The 26,407-nt window shown below is 42.4% G+C and overlaps 1 protein-coding gene across 1 annotated transcript in view; it reads left to right on the forward strand.

Annotated features, from left to right (window-relative positions):
- Positions 1–26,407, forward strand: part of LOC125882999 (putative ferric-chelate reductase 1) — a 333,018-nt gene that overhangs the window by 97,947 nt on the left and 208,664 nt on the right. The window contains exon 5 of the mRNA XM_049567087.1: positions 11,891–12,065. Coding sequence (XP_049423044.1) covers positions 11,891–12,065 — 175 coding nt within the window. The remainder of the gene's footprint in view (positions 1–11,890; positions 12,066–26,407) is intronic.

Here is a 26,407-nt window from a genome sequence, read left to right on the forward strand (position 1 = left end):
TGTTCTGAGGTAAAAGAGATAATACTTACGTGTATCCTGTTGTGAGCTTGGTGACACTACTGATATGTGGGCCATAGGAAATTTACCTGACAGAACAGTTGATAAGAATCAAAGGTTCCAAAGAGATACCCGCTTATGAAAGCTAAAATACAGTTTTTGGTTGATTGTGGACAGAATTGAACCCTTTATGTGGACATCAGACAAGAAGACATGCATAAATCTATTTTTTAACATGGGCGGCAATGGGAAATTGTGGCATCCCCGATTTCAGTATTTTTCAATACTTTCCACCACTTGGATTTCTTAGGACTTTTGATATGTTAGAAATGACATATTTATGAGACTAGAACAATTGAAAGAGTTTCTGTTGCAATTTGTGTGGGGTCATGTCGTATAATGCCTGTACTAATCTGTCCACTGCCCAACCAGTAAACCCTCACTCTTCGGGAACTGCCCATTGGTTCGACAGCCCATTGGTTCGACATCCCATTGTTCCGACCCTATTAAACTCATTGTTCCGAAGTCTGTTCCGAAATCATCATGATGCCCTGTGGTTAAGGTCTGGTTAGGTTTAGGCACAAAAACCACTTGGTTAGGGTCAGGAAAAGATCATGGTGTGGGTTAAAATGAAAAAGAAAGTGACAAACTCATAAGCCGTGAGCCTGCTCCGACTCAAGCCTGTCACAGCGCACCATATGCCCGCCGTGAGCCATTCAGCACCGCAGACAGTCGGACTAATGGGATGTTGAACCAATGGGCTGTCAAACCAATGACATGGACCCCACTCTTCCCCCTGTTTACCTTTGCTGAAGATGCCCTCTCATATAACTCCAAACTGCCAACCAGCAGAGCCACAGCCCTCTGGTCTCTCACAAAAACACTGATGGCATAGGCAGATACCATGGGTGCTGTGGCAAACCTGGGGCACTGTGGCAAACCCGTAGGCCGTAAGGTGAAACCTGTTATCGTTTCATCCCATTCCACAGTCACAGGACCACACAATCTTTACTTTATTAAAAGATTGATTCGTGTTTAGCTAAGCGGGGAGTATGGGCTGAAATATGTGCCATCAGAAACTGAATTTGAATCTTTATATTTGAATTTGAATTTCTAAACTTGAATCATTGCATTGAAAAACTGAATTTGAATCACATAATTTGAAATTGTATTGTTTAATTTGAATCATTGCATTGAAAAACTGAATCTGAATAGTATATAGAATAGAATAATTTGAAATTTAATTTATTTCTATATATCTTCACATTCAGTTCTCAAAATTCAGTTTCAATTTACTGTGACAGACTTCCGGGTAGTTTAAGGATGAAGGAAGAGCAATCGAGCGCAGATACACAGGACTCCTCTTCGGCCAATCAGTACCTACGTTTTTGAGCACGTAGGAAGAAGCGCTCGTCTTGATCCATAGACCATAGACAATAGGCTCGTTCGAGATGAACTGCGCCTCGCCTGAAAAGTAGATGAGAGCAGGCAGCCACAGCGGGGGGGCGGAGACAAAAAGCTGCGGTGAAGTCGGACAGTTTCCCGACAGTTTCCAGCAGCCTTCAGTCCGTACAGGAAGTCAGACACACTAACATACTCTCTGGAATGATGTCACTTCATTAAAAAAGTGATCAGACCCATATATCAGTTTGTTTTCAGTCTCCAGTTGTTTTAATTATGATAGATTAATTTATTAAAATGCTTTACAGGTGATCTGTAGTTTATGTTCATGGTTCATCCTCCATTTGATATGAATTCTCCTGTAAATCAGCATCATATCAGTTTGACCTGTCCCCTCAACTACACAGGCTGAATAAACTGTATTTGACTATAAGGTTAATATTTTCAGAGGAAAAAAAATACAGGACAACAGCTTTCATTAAGGCTCAGTCATATACAGTCAGGGCTTCACATCTGTACACATGTTATTTTAAGAATCCTCACATCCCACTGACCATAAGTCTCTGTGTTGCTAAATACTTCAATAATTAAACCCTCAAATATTAATATAGTACAGTAGACTGTATAGTTTATGATGAATGTATTCAGTTTCTGACAACTAAACTTCACCATCAGTCACACAACATGTTTTCTGTTCACAGAATAAACCTTCAGATCAGACAAATACAATCTTAATCTCTAAAATTCAACAAAAATGAGTAGTTTATCTAAAACATCGTATTGTTGAGTCGACATCTTAACCAATCAGCTGTTAGATCAGGTGAGAGCCAGGCGGTGCAGTTGGTGGAGAGCAACTGCGGCGCCTGGCCCTAAAAACTGCGGCCGCCTCGCTCTCACGGTTTTATCGCCGTCCACTTTTGTAATACGTCAGAGCAAGTCGGGATGAAGTCGGACACAAAACTAACTGGCATGCATTATGCGCCGATCGCCAGTGATCGAATCTGTGCAGGCCTGGCTCATCTCGAACATCAGTTTGTCAATGCAATTATTAAAGTTTAGAAATTCAAATTCAAATTAACACATGAACCACTTATGAAATAATCTTTAATGAACAGCCAGAGCAGATGCCATTTTTAGAGCAGAGGTGTTTGTTAAGCAACAACATATACAAGGACTTCTTCAATTCAGATCAATGAAAGGTAGCATCAGTATAGGACACCTACATAAATCAGTGCAACACAGTCCTGCAGAGACACAGGAACATCTGCTGCAACTGCAGCCTACTACATGCAAAACACTGTCAGGGGCTGGATTTCCTGTCATCCGGGTTACTTGTAAGTTTCCATCCTCTAGGTGCCAACCATAGCCAGCAGGTGATGGATCAGAATCAGAATAAACTTTATTGTCCTCAAGGAGGAAATTTGTCTCGGACATTCAGTACCTGGTGGCTGCAAACACATTCAAGTTGCCATTTGCAGAGCCTGGGCTGCCTACAGAGACCGGACTTTTTCACAGCATATTGAGAGGACATGTAGCTAGTGGATTGTGAGGAGATGTTTGCTGTATGTGATAAAACACTTTTCAAGCTTAGGAAGACTTAGAGAGCCTTTAAACACCCATTCTAAGATACACAGTGTTGCCCCCGGTGCAGCCTCCAGTACTGCAGCTTCACCTTACTGTGCATTCCCACCAAAAACTTCATGAGTGTCATAAGCAGCCAGAAGCCATTCATTTTCAATGCACACTGGTGATGAAGGGCATCAGGGGCATCGGCTGCAGCGAGCGACGCGATGCCAGCGACCAGAGCATCAAGTAGAAGTTGAGAGAAGCTGAACGGGCAAAATTGAAAGAGAAGACAAATATGGAGGAGAAACTTATCAGCATGGTCTGGGCTCTCCCGGAGCTGTACCAGCCGGTGAAATTCCCTGTGGAGTTGCCGGGTTTGCAGGACTCTGTGGACCCAGACGGCCCGACGGCTCCGGGCCCTGTGCTTCCTCAGCAAATACACCGATGCAATACAAAAGAGGCTTCCGAAAGTACAATCCATGAGCTCCCGCTTATTTACCACGAATTACATTTCTCAGTGGTCCTACGTGCCAACAGGAGGGTAAAATCATAATAATAAAAGACTCATAAATAAACACAGTCATATAGCCATGTGACTATATGACTGTGTCACATAGCCATATGACTGTGTTTATTAACATTATTTTAATTGTGTAATGAAAATCATGATAATACATAGTGAAGACATAAATGATAGTATGTTCATCCTTGTAAAGTGCACAGTCGGTCAGCCTAGATGGACACATCTGCAGTGCCTGGCCCCGCCCCTTTGGCCTCTGCAAGCGCCTGCTGGAGCTGGCAGTGTGAGCAATGTCAGAGCGACCAGAGCGCCCACAGGTGACTTTCAAGCTTTTGGTGGGAATGTACAGTTACTCCCACCTGCGCGCCTTTAATGACATCGTATAACACCCCTCGTGTGATTGGCTGTAAAGGAGTGAGACATCTGATTGACTGCAGACAATCCCCACTTACACAAAATGCATTTGTGAATCGAGTCACGGCAGGGGAGTCTCAAAACTTGCACACACAAATGCAAGGAAGTTTACAAATTAAAAGCACTTTGTAACGCAGGTTCGACAGTTCATATATCGATGTAACAACCTCCAAATATGTATTTATGAAAATTGCAAATACTTTTACATGCATACATTTGTAAATTTCAATTGCACATATTTAAAACAAGAAATATTTGTGTTATATATGTGTTATAAATATGTTTATAAATCTTATTTTCTATATGTGGATTTTCTTTTACTTATGTATGAAATGAAACATATTTTTGCGTGCATTGAAAATGTGCTTGTGTTTTGAGTCATATATATATATATATATATATATATATATATATATATATATATATATATATATGTATATATATATATGTAAATCCCCAAATACATTTGTGAGTTCTTTTTTGTGCATTTATTAATTTCTGTGTGCATTTATTCATTTTGAGACTGTTCTAGCTCTATAACTTACGGCCTACTGGTAGCATAACACCTGACAGCTTCGATCTCAACCAGCTTAACGATGGTTCAATGGCTAAGTACAGCAATCCAGAGAGGGGACACCCCTGTCTAATGCCTCTCTGAACCTGCACTGGACAGCTCAGCCCACCACCCACCTTCACCAAACAAAAGGCGTCGTTATAGAGCAATGTCAACAATGACATAAAACCCTCTCCAAAACCAAAAGCTCTCAAGGTGGAGAAAAGAAAATTATGGTCAACTCTGTCAAAAGCTTTTTCTTGATCTAATGAAGTGACCCTAGCATCAAAATTGTAAAGCTTGCAGACATCAAATAAGTGAATTAATACATCCATAAAGTTTTTCAGCCTGTTTGAAAGCACTTTTGGGAGGAGTTTATAGTCCGCACACAGCAGAACCACTGGTCTCTAGTTCTTAAAAAGAGCCAAATATCCCTTTTTGGCTGAAGTGAGAGGACTGCATGGCGTCAGGAAACAGGTAACAGTCCCATCTGAGAGCACTCCTGTACCACTTGCCATAGGTCAGCTCCCAAACACCTCCAGAAAGGCTGGTAAAAGTCCACGCGCAGGCCATCCAGTCCAGAAGCTCTACCAGGAGCCATCTGACCCACAGCAGCAGTAAGCTCTTCCAGAGAGATGTCAGCATCCAAGGCAGCCCTGCCACTGGAGCCTAGCTGAGAAAGGCCCTGCAGCAGCTCATCCACAGTCACTGCTACAGTCCTCCGTCCCAAAGAGGGTGCTGTAAAACTCCACAGCATGCTGCATCATCTGGACTGGGCTTGTAGTCACGGTATCATCAGGAAGGCGGAGACAGACCATCTGTTTGGCCTGATAGATGGACGTGCGTAATGAGCGTAATTCCTGTTTTTATTTTTATTTTTTGCTGAAGCCTCTGACTGTCTGTGCAATTGTGAATTCTCCAAAGACCTGATTTCCTTGTCTAAATCCTCAACTACCTTCTTAACCCTGCCTGTTGAGTGACTTGTGCATTGCTGACAGAAAACTCGTATGTGAGCTTCATCCCACCACTGACTCAAAGATGTAAAGTCCCCCTTCTTTTCCCTCCAAATTCCCCAGAATGTCTCAAACTTCTGACAGACGTTGAAATTGTTGTCCTGAAGCAGCCTTAATTCATCGAAACTGCCTGTCCTGGGCAGGGCCGTCGCAACCGGACAGGCAAGCTAGGCAATTGCCTAGGGCCCCGAGCTGGAGGGGGGCCCCCAGAGACGGCTGACAGTGGTCCATATCAATGACAATATGATGGAACCCCTATAGACACTGCAACAATGACAACACGTTGGAATCCCCTCTAATCGGGCCCCCTACTAGCTGCTGCTTGCAAGTGGCTAAGTAGGATGACCAGACGTCCCGCACTGTGCGGGACTGCACAGCATTTCTGTCTCTTTTCACACGTCACGCAAATTGGGACCATGTCCCGCATGATTGGTTGCCACCCGCGCTAGCATTGTTGGAGTACCGTAGTACTACGGTACCTCACAGTACCACTACTGTGGTATAAGTTCAAAGTCCAATCGCAAGAGGGTGAGTGTCCATGCGCATGAACACTCACCCTCTTGCGCAAGCAAAACAAATCATTCAGCACGCTATGCAAGTACAGATTTCAACCAGCAGCAGAAACAAAAGGGGGTGTCGGTAGCATAGTGGATAGTGCCGGTGCCCCATGTACAGAGGCATCGCCTCGCTGCAGCGGCCATGGGTTCGAGTCCGGCCTGCGACCCTTTGCTACGTGTCAGTCCCCGCTCTCTCTCTCTGTCTCCCCATTTCACACACTGTCCTATCCATTAAAGGCAAAAGCCCAGAAAAATAATCTAAAAAGGAAAAAAACAAACAAAAGGCGAATCCTGACAGTTATGGGTTGAATGGGGGTCACAGACGCTGTATTCCTGTCAAATACGCCGTAAGATAAGGCTTACCGGCCACGAGGAAGTCCGGCTCCAGGTCCAATAATTTCCCCTTTGTTGATTTCATGACTGCCCAGAAATACCTGAACAGCCGAGCCCTGGTGGCACACTCTCTTTGTGGCCATTAATGGCCCACAAACCTCACCGCACTTTAGGGACTGTTCTTTACCTATGAAGGGACTGTTCTTTATTTTTCATTCATTCATCTTCTAACCGCTTCATCCTCTTGAGGGTCGCGGGGGGTCTGGAGCCTATCCCAGCTGACATCGGGCGAGAGGCAGGGTACACCCTGGACAGGTCACCAGACTATCGCAGGGCTGACACATAGAGACAAACAACCATTCACGTTCACATTCACACCTACGGACAATTTAGAGTTATTAATTAACCTAGTCCCCAATCTGCATGTCTTTGGACTGTGGGAGGAAGCTGGAGTGCCCGGAGAGAACCCACGCTGACACGGGGAGAACATGCAAACTCCACACAGAAGGGCTCCCACGCCCGGGATCGAACCAGCAACCCTCTTGCTGTGAGGCGAGAGTGCTAACCACCACACCACCGTGCTGCCCTGGTTGATCCAAGGTGCCTCTTGCCTAGGGCCCCCAGAGTGTCTTTAAACAGCCCTGGTCCTGGGGATGTTTGATCCTCCACACATCTCCTACAGCTGATTCTGAGATGACCTGTGATAGGGAAGTGGATGAATGTAAATGAGGTTCCTCTCTTGTCCTGTCTAATGTGAAGTTTATGGTACAGTTCCAGTCCCCACCCATCACTACACACTCACCCCGATCACACTGTTTTAGGAAATCATGCAGTTTGTAAAAATGCTCCAGCTGGTCTGAACCCTGGTTTGGAGCATAGATGTTTATGAAACAGAAAGAAATGTCCTGTATTTTAGCCCTGACTACTAAAACTCTGCCTACCTGGATCTCAGTTGTGGAGATGGTGTCTACATGAAGCCCTAAAGAAAATAAAGTTGCTACACCCACAGAGAAATTAGTCCCATGAGACAGAAAAACATGTCCCTTCCACCACAAACCCCAGTCCGTCTCATTGTTCCTGTCACTGTGTTTCCTGCAGAAAGATGACATGTAATCTTTTGTGTGAGATAATTTCTGAAATGACTGCCCTCTTCTGCCCATCAGTGTCCCCATTAATGTTCAAGGAGCCAACCCTCACCTTGTGTGTACAGGGCTGAGAGAGAAAGGTGTTATAATCAGGCAGATGAGCCAGTAAGAGGAAGATCACCCAGTGCAACAACATCAGCATCATCATCACTTAAGGGAGCAATTACACCAAGATGAAATGCAAGAAACGGGACGCCAGTAAAACCATTGTTTTCCTATGATACGGCGCATCTGACCGGAGTTCAAGTGTCTTTTTAAATGAACGTTTTTCCAGCGTCTTTTTGGACGCACGTTTTTGTAGACGCTTCTTTTTAGATGCTGAAAAATTAAAATATTTTCAACTTTTTTGAGCGTCAGACACCAGTAGCTAGCGTGCATTGAGTAAGAGCTTCCAGCGTTTCAAGCGTCTTTGAAGCATCCGCGTCTCTAGCGTCTCATTTCTGTGTGATCACCCCCTAAGTCTTGACCTGCGTTTTTTTCCTCTGCTAGCCTTTAGCATCTTTCTCAGACTTGTTACATGTTTTTTAGATGGAAATGTTTTTTCTCATCCAGCAAATTCACACCAACCACCTTCTGCAAAGTCAACACACTTTTATGAACTTCTCTGCATCAGGAATACTCAGACACTTTCACTGACTTGCCAAAATTTCATCGAGGAACTCATTTATCTCTTTCAGTGTATGCAGCTCTCCACTGTATGACTAAGAGTCTGCCACAGAAACACAGTCAGAGTCAGTGTCATACTCCATCTCCTCTTCACCTGCTACCCTCTCCACTCCACACAGCTGTCTGAGCTCTGCAGCAGCAGCCTGACTCTGCTCTGATACCTGGCCACCCTGTTCACTCACCTCCTCCCCTGCTCTGACAGTCTGCTCTGTCATCAGTCATCTGTCTGTCAGAGACAGCCCACTGCTCCTACGCCTGGCTGTCTACCTGCTCGCTGTGGCTCGCTTGGGTTCAGTCAGCGGTGGGGCGCCGCCCCTGCTCGGAGCCGCAGCACTCACTGACTCGTCAGCTGACCTGGCAGCTGGCTTGAGGCTCTCCTCGGCTGTTGCCGCTGCCGGCTTGGGGTGGCCCTCTCCCAGCCTGTGCAGACAAGCAATCCGCTTGTACCAAACGTCTCCACACTTGAAACACTTGATGCTGCCTGTGCTGGCATACACCATGTAATGTCCCTCTCCATGTTTCACTCTGACTGAAACCTCCAGAGTCTGTGATGGACAGTTAAGAAACATGAACACCTGCGTCCTAAATGACTGAAGGTGCTTTAGCTTTTCCCTCTTGCAGCCCAGATCAACAGACCGAAAGCCACTTGCCAGCTTCCTGAAGCACTGCAGCTCTTTCTCCAACACTTCACTGGGAATGAATGGGGGAACACCAGAGACTGTAACCTGGGTCAACGGCACGGTGAGCAGGGAAACCTGCAGGGAAACACCGTGCAGCGAGACATCGCTCGCTATCAACTCAGCAACAAAATGCTCCTCTTGCAGGAAAACAACCACACCTATGTTCATCCTGGATGCATGGGACAGATTAGCATGTACAACACAATCTCCTACAGCCAGCAGAACTTCCTCAACAGGGACAGATGGGTCAGGCTGAAGCTGCATGCCATGTCTCAAAAACAGGGGCATCCTCTGAGACGCCATCCCCTCTGAGAAACACGGCTCACAGTCAGCCAACCAACCAGCAAAAACTCACCAAACTACTGTAACACAACTGCAAAGATCATACAACCATACAGTAACCACAGTAGAAATACAGCAGGAAAGAAAAAGATGGAAATCAACTTACAAACTCTCAGCAGTCTCACCACACACTCTCACCACCAACTCCCAGCATGCAACAGAGAGACAGAGAGAGAGAGAAGGGGCTCAGTGTATCATAGGAGGTCCTTCTGCAGACAAGGCCTATGTCAGCCTAACTAGGGGCTGGCCCAAGCCAAGCCTTAGCCAGCCCAAGCTGTAAGCCTTATCAAAAAGGAAAGTCTTAAGTCTACTTTTAAATGTGGAAACGGTGTCTGCCTCCTGGACCGAAGGAGAGAGATGGTTCCACACAGAAGAGGAGCCTGATAGCTGAAGGCTTTGGCTCCCGTTCTCCTTTTGGGACTTTAGAAACCACAAGTAACCCTGCATTCTCAGAGCAAAGTGATCTGGTGGAATAATAGGTACTATGAGCTGTCTTAGACATGATGGAGCCTGACCATTTAGAATCTTTATAAGTTGGGAAAATGGTGATAAATTCAGTCCTGGATTTTACAGAGAGCCAGTGCAGAGAAGCTAAAACTGGAGAAATATGAGCTCTTTTCTTAATTCTGGTTAGTACACATGCCACAGCATTCTGGATCAGCTAGAGAGTCTTTAGAGACTTGTTAGAGCAACCTGATAATAAAGAATTGTAGTAATCCAGCCTAGAGGTGACAAATGCATGGACCAGTTTTTCTACATCTTTTTGAGCCAGGATATGCCTAATTTGCAATATTATGCAGGTGAAAGAACACAGTCCTTGAAATTTGTTTCATATGAAAGTTAAAAGACAAATTTTGATCAAATATTAGTCTCAGTTTCTTTACAGTTGTGCTAGAGGCCAGGGCAATGCCATCTAAAGAAACTTCAGAATCTTCAGATGAAGTGTGTCTGAGGTGTTTTGGGCCAAGAACAATAACAATAACTTCGTCTGAATTTAACATAAGGAAATTGGAGCTCATTGGGGTTGTTATATTCTTAGGACATGCTTGAAGTTTCTTTAACGGATTCATTTCTTAAAGCTTGATCAATAGAAATAATTGTATATCATCTACATAACAATGGAAGTTTACAGAGTGATGTGTAATGATGTTAACTTGCTGAAATCAATCAGATAAATAGAATTTAACATGTAAACGAAATGAAGCTTATCGATAAAGTTACTTTTTCTGCATATAAGCCTCTGTAACTTTCATGGTTACGTTGTACTAGTGTTTACAGTCAAAAATATGCCATCGATAAATACAGGAACAACTTAAAAGCATTAAAAAAAGACATAGTGATTGCAACACTGCTTGCATGCACCCAGGTTGTGGTGGTTTTTGTATCATCCATATCTCTTATGTAAGGAATATTTCAATAAAAATATATTCATAAAAGGCATTTCTTTGACTTTTTTTAATGCAATATTTGTATAAGCCATCAACAGTATCAGATGTATTTAGTGTAAAGTAGTGAGAAATCAAATAGAAACAGGAACTTTAGCACTGACTCATGCTTATGACACATAAACTTGTTTTCAAATAAGCACTATGCCTCTTGTGTATGGTTTAATATAATATTACCATTTTGCATCCCTGATTGATAACTGATGATTAATACACAGAAAGTACCACAAGTGCACTTGTGGTAGGTAGTCACAAGTCACAGCAATAAACACATCATTTGTACAACATTAACTTATAACAAAAAGGAATGTCTGGACAACGAGTGAGGATGATTTTCATCAATATGCTATGGTAATTACCAATTTTGAATTTCAAGTATTTTCATGTGATTTTGAAGAAATTAAGGTGGTCTTGGTCTATATTATTGCAAAACCATCAATCTATATTATCTAATTTTTATTGGGTTATTACCCCATTAATGTCACCATATTATCATTTTTAATCAAAATATTGTAGTGATATAACCATTTAGTTGTTCGTAGATTGCAACTGCCATACTGTTGCCGAGCTGTGATATAAAGTGATACCATTAAAAGAAACATATCCTTGTGTATTAGAATTTTTGTCTTATTTCTTTTTTCCACTGTACTGAATTCACACCGAACCGTGACTCCTAAGCTGGGTTATGAGTCTATGACCAGCCAGGCTCCATTCTTTTGGCATTATGCAAACTGGTTTTGAGGGATGATTTTAATTGATTCTCTTCTTTGAATTTGCACAGCCTCATATCTGCTAATCAAATCAGTGTGTAGTGTTCTCAGCAGCAACTCAGCATGTGGTTGATATCATGCAATTTAACTGTGTTTTCTCCCTGCATGGACTGCTGCCCATTTCTGTACTATTCTCCTTACTGGAATGTTGCAATGCATAACCTTCATTTCCGTTTTCGAACAGTAGTAGGGCCTGCTGTTCCTACCATTCCCATCTGCCAATGCCAGATATTTTTTGTTGTGTCACTGGGGTGCATATGGAGTTCTGTGATGTGCCATTATATAGTGGATGGGCATAGAACATGAATTATTTTATTTTTTGAAGTGGGTACATAAACATAAAAACAAGGTCTTTTTAGCTTTATTGCCCAGTTTAAAATATCTGTTAGAAAAAGTAATCATATACTATCACTGTTAACCTTCATAACATTAATAATCCTCATGTGTTTGACTTTTATTCATTAGAACTGATGTGGGTGTCTTTGCAGTGCATCCTTCGTGCAGAATTACAGGACATTCTGGGTTAATGTTACAAGCCCCGTGATAACCTTCATGAATGACCGCACTGATGGATTCCCAAGTCTCCCCGCTACACCAACAAAAACCAGTTCCTCCACTTCACCAACAATGAGGACCACAACACATCAACCTGCAACACTTATTGTAAGTAATAATCATGATTAACAAAAGGGTGTGAAACTAGCCTTCTAACTACCAAACCAGAAAGTAGGCTGACAGACACAACAGCTAAATATGGTTAAAAAAACTACACAGTACAATTTTCACAGGGCAGAAAACAATTAGATGGAATATAGCAAAAGTTGAGAAGTTTAGACTGATCTGCTAGCTCTTTGTTTGGATTTTGGAGCAGTGTAACTGCTCAAATCCACAGTGTAACACTCTTTTCAGTCTCAAAGGCAACAACATGGGTGTCCAAAGGAGAGAGGGATGTTGTATGCTGTAAAGCCCTGTAAGGCAAATTGTGATTTGCGATATTGGGCTTTATGAATAAAATTGAAAAAAAAAATGAATTGGGTGTCTCAGCTAACCATCAATCTATCCATTTTAATCCACTTATCCAGGGCCGGGTTGCGGGGGCAGCAGGCCAAGCAACACACCCTAGACATCCCTTTCCACAGCAACGTTTTCCAGCTCCTCCTACCCCAAGGCCCTCCCAGACCAGATGGGATATAATGATCACAATAATGATAATGCATTTTATTCATAGGCACCTTTCAGAGCACTCAAGGACACCTTTCAGATCATAAAATCAAACAATTCAATAATATACAAAAAAAGTTAATAAAATGACTGGACAAAAGGCACAATTATAAATAATGGGTATAAAATCATAATAATAAAACCATTATTAGGGCAAGACTCAATATGTGTGTCACCATTAAATCAGACTAAATATGCTAGTTTAAAAAGGTGTGTTTTTAGACAGGATCTGAAAGTGAAAAGGGAATCAATATTGTGACTGTTGTGGGGAGAAAGTTCCAGAGGCGGGGGGCAGAAAGGCTGAAGGCTTTAGAACCCTTGGTAGTCAAGAAGGCAGATGGTGATGTGACTTGGATTGCAGAAAAGGATCTTAGATTATGGGAGGGTGTGTAGATATGAAGGAGTTCAGACAGGTAGGAAGGGGCTTGATTATGAAGGGCCTTAAAGGTGAGAAGCAGAATCTTAAGATCGATTTGATATTTAACAGGAAGCCAGTGAAGTTGTTGAAGAACAGGGGTGATATGATCCATAGAGCGGGTTCTGGTAATGATATGGATGGCTGAATATTGGACCAACTGGAGTTCATGAAGACACTTGAGAGGGACACCAAAGAGGTCAGAACTGCAATAATCAATACAGGAGGTAACCAAAGAATGAATGAGGATAGTAGCGCTCTGAGGTGTAAGTCATGGGTGAAGATGATTAATATTTTGTAGACGAAAGTATACAGACCGAGTAACATTACTGATGTGGGCCTCAAAGGACACCATACTGTTCAGGATGACGCCCAAAGTAGGCCTAGTGGACAGATAGAGCTGGGTGTCATCAGCATAACAGTGAAAATGAATACCACATTTTCTAAAGGCATGGCCGAGAGGTAGAAGGTAGATAATAAATAAAAGGGCACCTACAACAGAGCCCTGAGGAACACCACTAGTACCTGGAAAAGAGTCGGATCTGAAATTTCTGATTTGAACAAAATTAGTGCGGCCAGAGAGATATGCTTTAAACCAGTCAAGAGCAGTGCCAGTGATACCAATGGTAGCGAGTCTCTCGAAGGATGTTATGTGAAATGGTTTCAAAGGCTGCACTCAGATCAAGATGAACAAGAATAGTTAAAAGCCTAGCGTCAGCTGCCATGAAGAGGTCATTAGTGTGAAAGGAGGAAAAAGCAGACTGAAATTGTTCGAACAAATTGTTGTGACTAAGGTGAGTGTGGATCTGAGCTGCAACTGATCTTTCAAGTATTTTAGAGTGGAATGATAAATCAAATTGTTAGGATCTGCACCGGGTTTCTTTAGTATTGGAGTTATAGCAGCAGTTTTGAGAGATGGGGGCACAAGACCAGAGTTAAGAGAGGAATGTACAATCTCAGTTATTAAGGAGGAGAGGGAAGGAAGACAGATTTTAACTTGGTGAGTTGGAAGGGGGTCTAACAGGCAGGTAGATGATTTGGATTTATGAATAAGACCAGATATTTCAGCAACAGTTGGAAGTTTAAAACTAGATTGGGAGACATGGGAAGAGCATAGAAAAGCAAATCACGTAAATTGTAAGTAGAATTGTGAGATGTGGTCAGTTGCTGGTGAATATTTTCAATTTTGACATTAAAAAAGTTCATAAAGGTGTTACACTGGGCAGTGGAAAACAGCAAGAGTATCTGGTGGCCAAAGAAAATTGTTAAAGTGATTCAGATGACTTTATTTGTCCTAAAAAAGGCAATTCAGTTCCAGTCTACCCAGAGCACAGACACAAACACAAACAACCATCTTACAACAGCAGCAAACAACAGAGACAATCGGGCAGTATATGGGCAAGAGGTGCACACAAGGACCAAGTGCACCAAGTTCAGTGCTGATTCATAAATTAGTACAATCAATAAAAAAAAATAAAAAAAAAAGAACAAGACAACTGTTCTCACAGAAGCTTTGTCACAAGAAAAGACACCTGAACAAACCAAGTTATCATAAACCACACACACATATTCATTTAAAACAAACTTCTGTCAGCATTCAGCAGCCTGATAGCAGAAGGAATGAAGGACTTTAAATATCTGTTCGTTTTCCTGGGGGGCACTTTAAAGCGTCAACCTGAGGTCATTACAGTGAATTCACTGGACAGGATGTGGTCAGGTTGCCTCACTATTACTTTTGCCTTCTGGGCTACACGTTTCTCCCAGAGGGAATGCAAGTCTCTCTGCTGGGCTCTATTTATTTTGGAACAGACATTAACAATATTACATAAGCGGTTCCTATCCTTCACTGATAGGCCATTATACCAGCAGATAAATGAGAATGTTAGAAGACTTTCAATAAATGACTGGTAAAAAACACACAGCACTGAGTTACAAACATTAAAAGAGTTCAGCTTTCGCAGAAGGTAGATTCTTTGCTGTCCACGCTTGGCAATTGTGTCTGTGTTCACATCAAACTTAAGTTGCGAATCAAATACAGTTCCCAGGTATTTATAGTTATCCACAATTTCAGCATCCTGGCTGTGTATAATGCTGACTTCAGGTTCTGACTTATTTTTTCTGAAGTCAATGATAATTTCTTTAGTTTTTGCAACATTTAAGTCAAGGAGGTTATCATCACACCAGTTAATAAAGTCAGTGAGGGCACCACCATGGTCGGACTCAGAATCATGAAGAAGTGATAACAGTGCTGTGTCATTAGAAAATTTAACCAGGTAGCTGCCCTCTTTTGTAGACCTGCAACTGTCTGTGTACAAGATAAAAAACAAGGGAGAAAGAACACAGCCCTGGGCTGAACCCGTATTTGACACCACCACATCGGACTTAGTTCCATTTACTAAAACCTGCTGCTTTCTGTCAGTTAAGAAATTTAAAAGCAACAATAAAAGCTGATCAGGTAAGTTGAAATAAGAAGCAATCCGTTAAAATCCGTTCAAAGTTTTTCATCACTAGTGAAGTAAGACAGACAGGTCTGAACTCACTAAGCTCTTTGGGATGTTTTAGTTTTGGGATTGGTATTATTGTAGAAGTTTTCCAGATGTACGGTAGCTGACAACTGTCAGCACACAACTGAAATAAATAGGAAAGCACCCCACCGAGCTGTTCAGCACAATAATGCAGAGTGCGCCCACAGATGCTATCAGGGCCAGCAGCTTTCCTCATATTTGTTTTCTTAAATAAGGCTGTGACAAGTTCTTGGGATATGACAATGGCATTTAGGGGTACAAGGGAGTCTCTCAACCTGGTAACTTTAGGAATAAAATCAGGCCTCTCAAAACGAGAGAAAAAAGAATTAAAAGTATCTGGTAAGTCAGCATCATCCACGCTGTTAACCCTAATAGATTGCTTGGTCTCATAAGTAGAGGCTGATGGAGGCCATAGTTTTAATGCCTTGCCAGGCTGCTCTCAGGTCACCACTACTGTATTTCATTTCAATTGTTTTCCTGTAGTTCATTTTGGCCTTGGCTATATCAGCCTTTACTTCTCTGGAGATGGCCTTCATCTCCAGAGGATCACCGGCATAAAAAGTCCTTTTCTTTTTATTGATGACCGATTTGAGTTCTTTAGTTATCCATGGTTTGTTATTTGGATATGTAGCAACCTTTTTAATTGTGATAAATGTGTCCACACAGAATGAGATGTAAGAAGAGACAGTGTCACACAATTCATCAATATCCTGACAAGCATCATAAAAGCACTGCCAGTCGGTACAATCAAAGCACGCCTGCAGAGAAGATACATTTTCGTCTGACCAAGTCTTTACAGTTTTCTAGACGCGCTCTAGGCGCCAAAAGGAGGGCGTGTACACAGGCATAAGACAGACACTGTTATGATATGAGGATCCAAGAGAAGGCATCAGCTGGGACTTGTACGCACCACTCACAGATCCACAACACAAGTCTATCTTTGTATTTTTTGTGTGGTGGTGCAAGACACATATTGTCCTCAGAGTCTTATCCAAGGTGCACCAATTAAAATCCCCGAGGACAAATTTGGGGGCATCAGGGCAGATAGCGTCTAGCCTATGTGTGACGTCAGCAATCCGCTGAGCAGCAGCGCACACGTCAGCTCGTGGATGGATGTAAACAACTGTAAAAAACAGCTGTTGAAACTCTCGAGGCAGGTAGTGAGGACGGAGAGAGATAGACAGAAGTTCGATATCAGGAGTGCATGTCTTCTCCCGAACCACAACAGTTTTACAATTCCTCTGGTTAATGTAAAAGCACACTACTCCTCCTCCTCGTCTCTTCCTGGTAATCTCCGATGACCTGTCAAGCTGAAGTGGGCTGCCAAACCCGCTTAGAAACAGGTCCTCGTCCCGGTCCATCTCAGAGAGCCAAGTTTCAGTAAAGGCCAGGAGGCAAGTTTCTTTGAACTCCCGTTTAACTTTGGCCCACGCTTCAAGTTCATCCACCTTGTTCCGGATGGATTGAACGTTTGACAGCAGAACTGTCGGCAGCAGAGGGAGCCAGCGGCGGTTGTCAAGACTCAGGCTTTTGAGTCTCGGACGTACTCCACCTCTTGTCCCTCTTTTCCGATGAGAAGGAATCTTGCCCAAACTGTACGGTCTGTACAGCTCCTCCGGTATTTCCGCCGGCACTACACCTTTCGTTGTGGTCCATAGTGAAAGGAGAAGCTCACGACTGAGAGTGACTCGACTCCCAGTCATGGTGTCCCTCCACTCCCTTGCCAAAAAGGCTCAGGTACAGCAATACCACGCAAGTGTGCAAACCACCCCATGGTCCACATACTGAGTCTCTGGCACACACTCTACAGAAAGGTGTTTGAAAACAAGATGTTAAAAACAAAAAAAAAAACATTAAAAAACATTATAAACAGAAGGTAGACTGCAGCCGGTCGCACACTGAGGAGCGCCCCGGAAGTGCAACTTGCAGGTTACCTTTTTTTTTTTTTTTTTAAATATATACATAACCTTGTCTGAAAATTACCATATGAGAAGTTAATTCAGAATTTATTATGGTTTACACGACATGAGGGCACAAATTCAGTGGAAAAAGTGGCTCTTTTTAGCTCCTCTTCTAAAAACGTTTTTTTTTTTCAACATCGCCTGATACTACCTCACAAGAGGGACTCTGCGTCCTTGACCCTGCCTCTGTCCAATGCGCAGTAGTAGGTGGTAGTGAGTCTGAGCGGTAGTAAACTTGTGAGTTAGTACTTCCGCAGAGAGGGAGGTCTCCGTGTTTGAGACGGGAGCGGGCAGCGTGAGGGTTGATGGGCAGTGTGACGCATGTTATGTCTGGTCTGGGGGTCAGATTCTCCACCAGAGCCCAGAAGGCATCCACCTCCCTGCAGCACATACTCTCCACAGCGGAGGACATGGGCTGGCAGTTCCCACACAAGCACCTATCATACAAAAAATTATCAGGAAATCTTCGTATCTCTCTCTCCCTCTCTCCCCTGCGGACATCAATACACCGTAATGCGGAGTTATAACACGCATAGCAAGATACGTCTTATACAAGCAGATATTTGTGCATTAGTTTCTGTTATGGGTAAGTAGCATTAGTTATCTAATACTGGCAGAACTACTGGTAGCTTTGTTATAACCAAATACGTGATGGCAAACTTAATATTGTGATGTGAACACAGCGTTAGACATTGTTAGCTGTCGTTAGCTAATGCTGGTCGCTCACCAAGACACCTGCCCAGTTCTCCACTGGTTCTCCTCACACCACAGCTCTATTTCTCTCCTGTGGCCGTTATTTCTCCTAACCCTGATCTGTTCCTGGTCTCTTGGGCGCCTAGCAGGCTCATAATTATAAGCCTGTGGGCCGTCATATGCATATGAATGTACATTTTCAACCTCTTCAGTCTCAAAACTAGTACTGGGATCCATGTTTATTAATGTTACGCTCAGTCGATCTCGGCCGGACTCCCTTACGCTACGTCACTTCCAGTTAGTGGGTATTTAGATGTGGAAGCAAAATTCTCTCACAAAAATGACCCCAAAAGTCACTGTAGTGTGTATATGTTTTTGTTTTTTGTTTTAATCGAGTTTCTACATAATTTTCCTATTTATTCACCATGGTCTCCAACCTGCAAGTTGGGTTTTAACAGAGGAGAAAAGGGATCAAATTTTACCTTCACCTGACTGGATTAAATGTGCATAATATGTTGATTTAACTTTAGAAAGAGCATCCTTATGATGAAGTAGGTGGCTATTATTGATGTCATTATGCACCACAAGGCCAGTTTTAGCATAAAGGTGTTCCAGACGACGGCCTTTAGCTTTAAGCTGCTGTTATTCCTGTGTAAACCACGGGGCAGAATGGGTGATGAGATGGACCGGCAAATCAGATGCTATACAGCAGAGGGGAGTTACACCAGAGCAGCAGATGAGATCCATAATGTGTGTGTGGGAAAGTCAATATATTGCTGTAGTCCAAAACTGTCCAGACAAAATGTAAAGTCATTGTTGACAATGTTCACGTATATAATGAAATCACCCAGCAATATTAAATTAGGGGACAGCGAGCATAAAAAGGTTAAAAAAAGCAGCAAGTTCATTCAAAAATCAGTATTGGGCTTGGGCAGTTGGTAAACAGTGGCTAGTATGGTAGGAATCGGTCCACTGATTTGTAGGACAATGGCCTCAAATGAAACATACATAAGCACAGTTGCAGTTGACACTTTCCACTTATCCTTGTGGAGTATCACGAGACCACCCCCCCTGCCAGAGGCACGCAGTTAACAGGTGTAAACAAACCCCAGAGGAATAGTTTAGTTAAGCTATGAAAAGTAGTTGGGTTGCTGTCACATCTCAGTCAGACACAAAAAGTCTAATTTACGACCTAACAGAAGATCATAAAGTAGAGGTCCCTTATTAGTCAGGGAGTGGGTGTTAAACAACCCAAAGGTGAGATTGTTATAGCCAGGGTTGTCGCTAGCCAACCTGGTCAGGTTAGCTAGCACTGTGGTCAACAGTCTGCTGGGACTTTCTTGAGGGAAGAGAAGTGGAAAACCAGAAAGAATGTACTGGATTTGAGTCATCAAAAATGAAGCTCCGTCAGGATCCGTGGTATATGTATTTCCAATGAAAATTATATGCAATATCCAGGTGAAGATGTAACACTGGTGGTGGCTTGGAGATGTGGAAACATCGCTGGAAAAGTTTTGCTGCCTATATCAAAGGATCTGAGTTACTGGATGGAGGACATGAGACAGGTTAATCCAGGTGAACACAATCCATATAAGCAGCCTTTTAATCCACATTGTTGTCAGCTATGGTCGAATTGTTAATTTTTAACAGGGGGGATGAAATGTAGCTTTGATTTTTTTTGATCAAATATGACAGCACAGATGTGCAAAATGATCAAGATAAAGAAAAATGTCATGCTGCTGCCTTTAAAAACACAAATAATGCAGTAGTATTACTATTGCAATACAGACAAAAAAACATTTAGAGTATAAATAAGAGTAGACCAAAGCGAGACGGTCATTGGTTAATGCGACAAAATCGTCACTTCCAGGGAGGCTTAGCTTCCGTGGGACGTAATGGAGCGGTAGGCGGGAGAGGACACTCGGTGTATGCATGATGATTGGAGGAACTGTCTGATTGACAGTGCATTGGAAATACACACCGGCATCGTCGCATTTCGAGCTCAGTCCCATGCGGATATTTGTGAATGGAGTCTTCTGACAGAGTGCCGTCCGGAGTTCCTTATTTCCATAAGCAATATAGTTCATTTTCAAACCCATCTGAAATCTCTGAAGTGTCTTTTGTTGTGGTTGTATGGCATGGGTGTGGTTGAAAAACAGCTTCAATTAAATGTTCCTTTTATAAGTTACTGCCTCACTACAGTATGACAGATTTTATGATTGTGAGGGACCGAGTTGGCAGGCATGAGAAACACAAGTGGTTTTCCAGAAAAAAGAGTTTTATTTTAACAAGTAGCAAATAATATTTACAAAAATTCTCAAAATGCTGGTACCATAAAAGACGTCAATTAACAAATGTAACTTAGGTTAGAAAAGAATGAACGCAACAGACCTAACACAACTAACAAAATGAAAAACTGACAGCGTATTATTATAGTATTTATTGTGACTGTAAACTAAATCCAAATAAAATGCATAACTTAGGAGTGAAGAAGGATTACCACCTTTAATGCCGCTGTGTGGCTGCAAGCGCAGCCTTTATAGATAGGATATAGATTTTTGCCTTTATAGATAGGACAGTTGAGCATGAAAGGGGGGGAGAGAGAGAGGGGTAATGACATGCAGCTAAGGGCCACAGGCGAACACGGGCCGCTGCAGCAACAGCCTTGTACATGGGCTGTCTGCTCTAACCACTAAGACACTTACGCTCCTATTTACCCTCCTGGGAGCCAAAACACACGCTAAAGTGCCCTCCTGGGAGCCAAAATGCGTGCTAAAGTGCCCTCTTGGCAGCCAAAACGTGCGCTAAAGTACCCTCTTGGCAGACAAAATGCCCTCCTGGGAGCCAAAACGCTCGCTAAAGTCCCCTCCTGGGAGCCAAAAAACACACTAAACTGCCCTCTTGGCTGGTAAAAACATGATAAGCTGCCCTCTTGGGTGGTAAAAACGCATGCCAAAGTGCCCTCCTGGTTGGCAAAACACAGTAAACTGCCCTCTTGGCTGGTTAAAACATGATAAACTGCCCTCTTGGGTGGTAACAACATTACTGTTGCAACGACTTTCATGTTGAGCCCGTTTTTGATCTATATTGAGCCAGAACTATATCTCACAGAACCAGTTTGGATTATCTGGTGCTAATATGGTGTTAAAATGCACTAGAATGCAGGAAATGGCATCTACTTAATTGAAAATTTTCTGGGGGAGGACCCCCAGACCCCCCCAGGGATTTATATCTTGCATATATCCATATCTCTGTGTGTTCTTCACAGTCCAACATTGAATGTACACAGTTCTCATGGATGCTGATCCTAACTACAAACTAACTTGAGTAGTCTGTCTAGTTAGTCTGTTTTAAGGCTATATAATGTGCCATTTATATAACATATAAACATGTATAAAGTGCCCTCGAAAACATGTGGAACTTAGTGCCCCTTTCAGTGGCAAGAACGTGCTGTATGTAGGGGTGGTTAATCTGTCCGATTTCCAGATTCGATTCGATTACGATTATTGAGGTCCTGATTCGATTACCAACCGATTTTCGATTACCGATTCTCGATCAGCGATTATTGATTTTCCATTTGACAGCAGTAACCCAAAATACACCACAAACGTATTGCACCGTTAAAAAAACAGTCAGTTGCTGAATTACTTAACTTCTCTTTTATTGAGTACCAACTCAAAGCACTTTCTGTGTAGTCAATTTTCAATTTCAAAAAAACCCTTTAACGGGGGAAAAAAATGGTAGAAATCTCAGGAAGAGCAACGGAGGAGGGATCCCTCTTCCAGGACGGACAGACGTGCAGTAGATGTCGTACAGAACAGATCAACATGATAAATTAACAGTAATCCGTATGACACAATGAGACAGAAAGAGAGAGAGAGAGAGAGAGAGAGAGAGAGATGCAGGACAGACGGAAATGACAATAGCTTACAACAACATTTACTTACTTTATTAGTAATTTAAATCCCTGACAACCCAGAGTTGAGACCAGGACTCGGAGACGCAGTCCTAAACGCCTCTCTGAGCTTCTAGTTCAGTTACCCAGCCATAGTTTTAATAGTTTTATACAAACGGTGTCTGTCCCCCGACCGCCTAAATTATCTAAATCTAAAATTAAACAGAGAGGAGTTGTGCATAACAACCTCATAAAAATTAAAACCTCTTCTGTGACAGAAAGACAAAACAGGAGAATTAAATGCGGACTGTTGAATATCAGGTCTCTATTGTCTAAAGCAGTGTTAGTAAACGAATTAATATCAGATAATCATATTGATTTACTCAGTCTCACTGAAACCTGGCTGTGTCAAGATGAATATGTCAGTCTAAATGAGTCCACTCCTCCCAGTCATAATAATACCCACATTCCTCGAGGCAGCGGCCGAGGAGGGGGAGTTGCAGCCATTTTTAACTCTAGCCTGTTAATCAGTCCTAAACCTAAACTAGATTATAATTCATTTGAAAGCCTCGTTCTTAGTCTTTTACATCCGACCTGGAAAACCTCGCAGCCACTTTTATTTGTTATAGTGTACCGTGCTCCTGGCCCGTATTCTGAATTTTTATCTGAATTCTCAGAGTTTTTATCCAGTTTAGTTCTTAAATCAGATAAAGTCATTATTGTAGGCGATTTTAACATTCATGTCGACGTTGATAATGACTCCCTGGCTACCGCGTTTATCTCATTATTAGACTCCATTGGCTTCAGTCAGGGTGTACATGAACCCACTCACTGTTTTAACCATACCCTCGATCTAGTTCTGACGTATGGAATTGAAATTGATAACCTAAAAGTCTTTCCACAGAATCCCTCGCTATCGGATCATTATCTGATTACTTTTGATTTCTTTTTACTCGATTACACGCCACTCAGCAACAGTTACTATACTAGATGTTTATCAGATAGTGCTGTCGCAAAACTTAAGGAAAAGATTACTTCGTTAAATTCAATACCAATACCTTCAGTAACAGAGGTTTCCCGTGCCGACTTTAACCTCTCCCGAATTGATCATTTTGTTGATAGCACCGTAGGCTCGCTACGAACAACGCTCAACTCTGTAGCTCCTCTTAAAAAGAAGTTAAAAAAACAAAGAAAGTTCGCTCCTTGGTATAACTGTCAAACCCGTAAGTTAAAACAAATATCGCGAAAATTTGAAAGGAATTGGCGATTAACCAAACTGGAAGTATGTCGTTTTATCTGGACAGACAGTCTCAAAACGTATAAGAGGGGCCTCCGCAATGCCAGAGCAAACTATTACTCAGCATTAATAGAAGACAATAAGAACAACCCCAGGTTTCTTTTCAGCACTGTAGCCAGGCTGACTGAGAGTCAAAGCTCTATTGAGCCTTGTATTCCCTTAGCCCTTAGCAGTAATGATTTTATGAGCTTTTTTAATGACAAAATTCTAACTATTAGAGGCAAAATTCATGACCTCTTGCCCTCAGATAGTACCTATCTAACCTCAAACACAGCTGTAAAATCTAATATATATTTAGATTGCTTCTCTCCAATTTCTCTTCAAGAATTGACTGCAGTGATTTCTTCATCCAAATCATCAACGTGTCTCTTAGACCCCATCCCAACTAGGCTACTTAAGGAGGTCTTTCCTTTAGTTAACACTCATATATTAGATATGATCAATATATCCTTATTAACAGGCTATGTACCACAGTCTTTTAAGATTCAGACAAAACTGAAGTTATTGTCCTTGGCCCCAAACAACTCAGAGACTCTTTATCTGATGACATAGTTTCTCTAGATGGCATTGCTCTGGCCCCTGCCACTACCGTAAGAAACCTCAGAGTAATGTTTGATCAAGATTTGTCTTTTAATTCTCATTTAAAGCAAACCTCACGGACTGCATTTTTTCATCTGCGTAATATTGCGAAAATTAGGCCTATCCTGACCTGAAAAGATGCAGAAAAATTGGTCCATGCTTTTGTTACCTCAAGGCTGGATTACTGTAACTCTGTATTATCAGGTAGCTCTAGTAAGTCCTTAAAAACTCTCCAGCTAATTCAGAATGCAGCAGCACGTGTACTAACAGGAACTAAGAAACGCGATCATATCTCTCCTGTTTTAGCTTCTCTGCACTGGCTCCCTGTAAAATCCAGAATTGAATTTAAAATCCTACTGTTAACTTATAAAGCTCTAAATGGTCAAGCTCCGTCATATCTTAGAGAGCTCATAGTGCCATATTATCCCACCAGAACACTGCGCTCTGAGAACGCAGGGTTACTCGTGGTCCCTAAAGTCTCCAAAAGTAGATCAGGAGCCAGAGCCTTTAGCTATCAGGCTCCTCTCCTGTGGAATCATCTTCCTGTTACGGTCCGGGAGGCAGACACCGTCTCCACATTTAAGACTAGACTTAAGACTTTCCTCTTTGATAAAGCTTATAGTTAGGGCTGGCTCAGGCTTGCCCTGTACCAGCCCCTAGTTAGGCTGACTTAGGCCTAGTCTGCCTATAATACACCGGGCCCCTTCTCTCCTTCTCTCTCTCTCTCTCTCTCTCTCTCTCTCTCTCTCTCTCTCTCTCTCTCGTATTCTATTACTGCATCTTGCTAACTCGGCCATTCTGGATGTCACTAACTCGGCTTCTTCTCCGGAGCCTTTGTGCTCCACTGTCTCTCAGATTAACTCATATCACAGCGGTGCCTGGACAGCGTGACGTGTGTGGTTGTGCTGCTGCCGTGGTCCTGCCAGATGCCTCCTGCTGCTGCTGCCATCATTAGTCATTAGTCATACTTCTTCTGTTATTATACACATATGATTATTGTCACACATGTATACTGCCAGGTATTAATACATACTTTCAACATATTGTACCGCAGTAACCAGAACTATAACTATAATATTATTACTTTCATTAATGTTGTTGTAAGCTACTGTCATTACCTGCATCTCTCTCTCTCTCTCTCTCTCTCTCTCTCTCTCTCTCTCTCTCTCTCTCTGTGTCATATGGATTACTGTTAATTTATTATGCTGATCTGTTCTGTACGACATCTATTGCACGTCTGTCCGTCCTGGAAGAGGGATCCCTCCTCAGTTGCTCTTCCTGAGGTTTCTACCGTTTTTTTTCCCCGTCAAAGGGGTTTTTTTGGGGAGTTTTTCCTTATCCGCTGTGAGGGTCTTAAGGACAGAGGGATGTCGTATGCTGTAAAGCCCTGTGAGGCAAATTGTGATTTGTGATATGGGCTTTAAAAATAAAATTGATTGATTGATTGATTGAACATTAATGAAAGTAATAATATTACAGTTATAGTTCTGGCTACTGTGGTACAATATGTTGAAAGTATATATTAATATCTGGCAGTATACATGTGTGACAATAATCATATGTGTATAATAACAGTAGAAGTATGACTAATGACTAATGATGGCAGCAGCAGCAGGAGGCATCTGGCAGGACCACGGCAGCAGCACAACCACACACGTCACGCTGTCCAGGCACCGCTGCCATATGAGTTAATCTGAGAGACAGTGGAGTACAAAGGCTCTGTAGTTGTAACTTCAGATTTATTTGTTTTAACTTAAAACAAATGTCCACACTTGCAAATATGTCCACATTTGGAGTTTTTTTTTTTCTGCAGAACAAAAATGCAGCTTTGGAACTTTATGTGTTCACAGCTGTGTAATGCCTTGCACCTTCATGACAACTGAACTTAAATGGAAAAACTTATTGTAGCTTTACTAGCTTATATACTGTAGAACACAGAAATGAACACAACACATTGTGTTGTGACTGATCAAGTAATACTAAACAACAATCAGTGGTCTAGAATGACCAGATTCTTTGCACTATCGTGACAACAACAATTAAATGGAAGGCTTATTTCCTTTAGAGGTAGAACCAACTTACTGTAGCTTATATACTGCAGAACACAGTGACAGAACACAACACACTATAACTTGTGAGTGATCAAGTTGTTCTGAACATTCATTGATCTGAAACGACCAGATTCTTATGGATGAAGACCAGCTGGTCCACATGTTGTGGAGTGAGTGTGCTCCGTTGTGCTGACACAATGTCCCCCAGAGTGGAGAACACTTTCTCTGCAGCAACGCTTGTACCTGGGATACATAAGTATCGTTTGGCCAGCTTGGCTAGGAGAGGATATACATGATCGCTGGTGCTCCACCACTCAAGGGGGTCATTGGTGAGAGGAAGTGAAGGGGCCTCCAGATACATGCGAACC

Source organism: Epinephelus fuscoguttatus, linkage group LG22, assembly GCF_011397635.1.
Source record: "Epinephelus fuscoguttatus linkage group LG22, E.fuscoguttatus.final_Chr_v1".
In the NCBI taxonomy this organism is placed as follows: domain Eukaryota; kingdom Metazoa; phylum Chordata; class Actinopteri; order Perciformes; family Serranidae; genus Epinephelus; species Epinephelus fuscoguttatus.